Source organism: Microtus ochrogaster, linkage group LG4 (genome assembly GCF_000317375.1).
Source record: "Microtus ochrogaster isolate Prairie Vole_2 linkage group LG4, MicOch1.0, whole genome shotgun sequence".
NCBI classification, from domain to species: domain Eukaryota; kingdom Metazoa; phylum Chordata; class Mammalia; order Rodentia; family Cricetidae; genus Microtus; species Microtus ochrogaster.
This window is the reverse complement of record NC_022030.1, coordinates 3,451,343-3,454,040: the sequence shown is the minus strand read 5'-3', so window position 1 is coordinate 3,454,040 and position 2,698 is coordinate 3,451,343. Positions and strand designations below refer to the sequence as shown.

Genomic DNA, 2,698 nt, shown 5'->3' with positions numbered 1-2,698 from the left:
GTGGAGAGCTGCTGGTACTTTGGGGACACTTACTGTAAATTTCATTCTTGTTTTGAAGGATCATTTTGTTATTCTTCCATCTTCCACTTGTGTTTCATCTCCGTAGATAGATATATTGCTGTCAGTGACCCCCTCACCTACCCCACCAGGTTCACAGCATCTTCTTCTGGCAAGTGCATTGCCTTCTCCTGGGTCCTGCCCATCATCTATAGTTTTTCCCTCCTTTACACAGGGGCAAATGAAGCTGGGCTGGAGGATCTAGTGACTGCCCTCACCTGTGTGGGAGGCTGTCAAGTCGCAGTGAATCAGAGCTGGGTCTTCATCAATTTTCTATTATTTTTTATCCCCACACTCATAATGATAACTGTCTACTCTAAGATCTTCCTCATTGCTAAGCAACAGGCTCAGAAGATTGAGAGAATGAGCAACCAGACTGCCAAGGCATCAGACAGCTACAAGGACAGAGTGGCCAGGAGGGAGAGGAAAGCAGCCAAAACCCTGGGGATTGCAGTGACAGCCTTTCTCCTGTCATGGCTGCCATACTTCATTGACTCCATCATTGATGCCTTCCTAGGGTTCATCACTCCCACGTATGTGTTTGAAATCCTAATCTGGATTGCTTACTACAACTCAGCCATGAACCCTTTGATTTATGCTTTCTTTTATCCTTGGTTTCGAAAAGCCATCAAACTGATTGTCACTGGCAGAATCTTGAGGGAGAATTCCTCTGCCACCAACTTGTTTTTTGAGTAGATTCTTGGGTTAGTTGGGGATTGGCAAGATATTAACATCACCAGGATACTAAGTGCCACCTGTGACCCTTTAAAGTCATGAATTTTGCTTCAGCTCTGATCAAAATACTTAATTCTAGTTTCCATGTTCTTCCATAAATGTAAAATTTTCTAGTTGTAATTGAATTAGATGATCTTGTATTTTGTGCTTTTTATTTTTGTTTGGTATCCTGTAGCCCTTTTTCCTGCCTTTCTAACTTTCTGATTTTTGACTTTTGTTAAACCTTTTAAGCCTCAATTTTGAATATACAGTCTTTAATAGTCTTTAATTTTTTGAATACAATATAAATGAATCAAAAAGACCCTTACCAGCTGACTCTTCCTTAGAGAAGTGGTGTATATGGTTCTCTATTCATTGTGGCCCAGATTTGTATATTTAAAATGTGAATTTTAAGGTCAGGAAAAGTAAACCAAGAAGTATATATATTAACTAACACCTATTGCATTGTTTACAGAGGAAAAAATGGTATCACAAATAATAACCTCTGTCCAGAGACCTGCTTTCTAAGGAAAAAACTCACATAGGAATTGTCATAGTTCATAAGCTTTACAAGTGGTTATTTGTTTAAATTAAGGATTTAAATGTGGTTCTTTATTCAATGACATACATAAATCACCTGATACATCAATATTTTATAAAGTTTATATGGCTTTATAGAAGTTTTCTAAAATATATACAAAAGCCAAATTAATAATGTGTTCTGAAAAAGAAAACACTAATGCTCACCTACCAAAATTTCTGAATTTGTATTAAAAATAATCCTGGATAAAATCAACTTAGTGTTATACAGATGACTTGCTTAAATCATAAATTAGAGAGCAGTAAGTATACAATAGGGGAATAAACAAACTCCATACTCTATTCTAGATTATTTTTTTTTAGACAAAAAGGTCTAAACCATGTGGCTGGAGGGACAGCTTTGCAGTTAAGAGCACTGACTGCTCTTTCAGAGGATCCTCCATGGCCGCTCACAGGCTTTGCTAACTCTAGTCCCATGTGCAACTGTGGACTTGGTAGGCATTGCAAGTATATGGTGCACAGACATACATGCAAGCAAAACACACATACATATAATAGAAAAATAAAGGAAAAAAATCTGAGCCGTTTCTATTTAGCAAAGTTATGGATACACATTGTGTTTTTCTTGGTTAGTAATTTTTCTGATTTTTGTTGATGTATACCATGAATTTTATTATTAATGAATGCTGGTTTTAGATTAAAATAAAATAGATTATTCTATTTTAAATTGGTAATCATTTCCCTTAGAGATGATACTGTATCTGATTTTTATTAGAGACAGGTTCTCTGTAGTTCAGACTAACCTATATTGTTTTAGAACTCCAGGAAATCCTTAGGTCTCAGTTTTCAGTGGTGCCATCCCCAGGCTGGTGATAGTGGGTTATATACGAAAGCAGGCCAAGCAAGGCAGTCAGTGCCAAAGTTTCTGCAACAGCTCTTGCCTCTGGGAGGTTCCTGGACTGTTTGATTCCCTGCCCCAACTTCCTTCAGTGATGGGTTGATACCCAGAAGTGTAAGCGCAAGTAAATGCACTCCTTCCTTACTCGCCTTGGTCGTGGTGTTTCATCACAGCAACAGTAATCCTGACTAAGATACTTTTCAAACAAATTTAAAAAGTAATTTTCTCAAGCCCCTTCCTAGAGCAATATACTTTTCTGACTATTTTCATAAGTATTTGGAGACTCATTATAAATCTGAACATGTTAGTGAATGATTAATGTCTAAGAATCTCTGTACTTGTGGTGATTTATTGCATGTGCCCTTATTTCAGAAACTGTTTATTGAAGGGACCCAGTAGTAAACACACCAACTCTGGAAATACTACATAGTTTATGAATTTAAAAATTTATTCAAAATATAATTTAAATTAAAAATTCAAAATCATGTA

The 2,698-nt window shown here is 36.6% G+C and overlaps 1 protein-coding gene across 1 annotated transcript in view; it reads left to right on the top strand.

Annotated features, from left to right (window-relative positions):
* Window positions 1-753, top strand: part of LOC101984975 (trace amine-associated receptor 7d-like) — a 1,355-nt gene extending 602 nt beyond the window's left edge. The window contains exon 2 of the mRNA XM_005360921.2: window positions 150-753. Coding sequence (XP_005360978.1) covers window positions 150-753 — 604 coding nt within the window. The remainder of the gene's footprint in view (window positions 1-149) is intronic.
* Window positions 754-2,698: the final 1,945 nt, after the last annotated feature.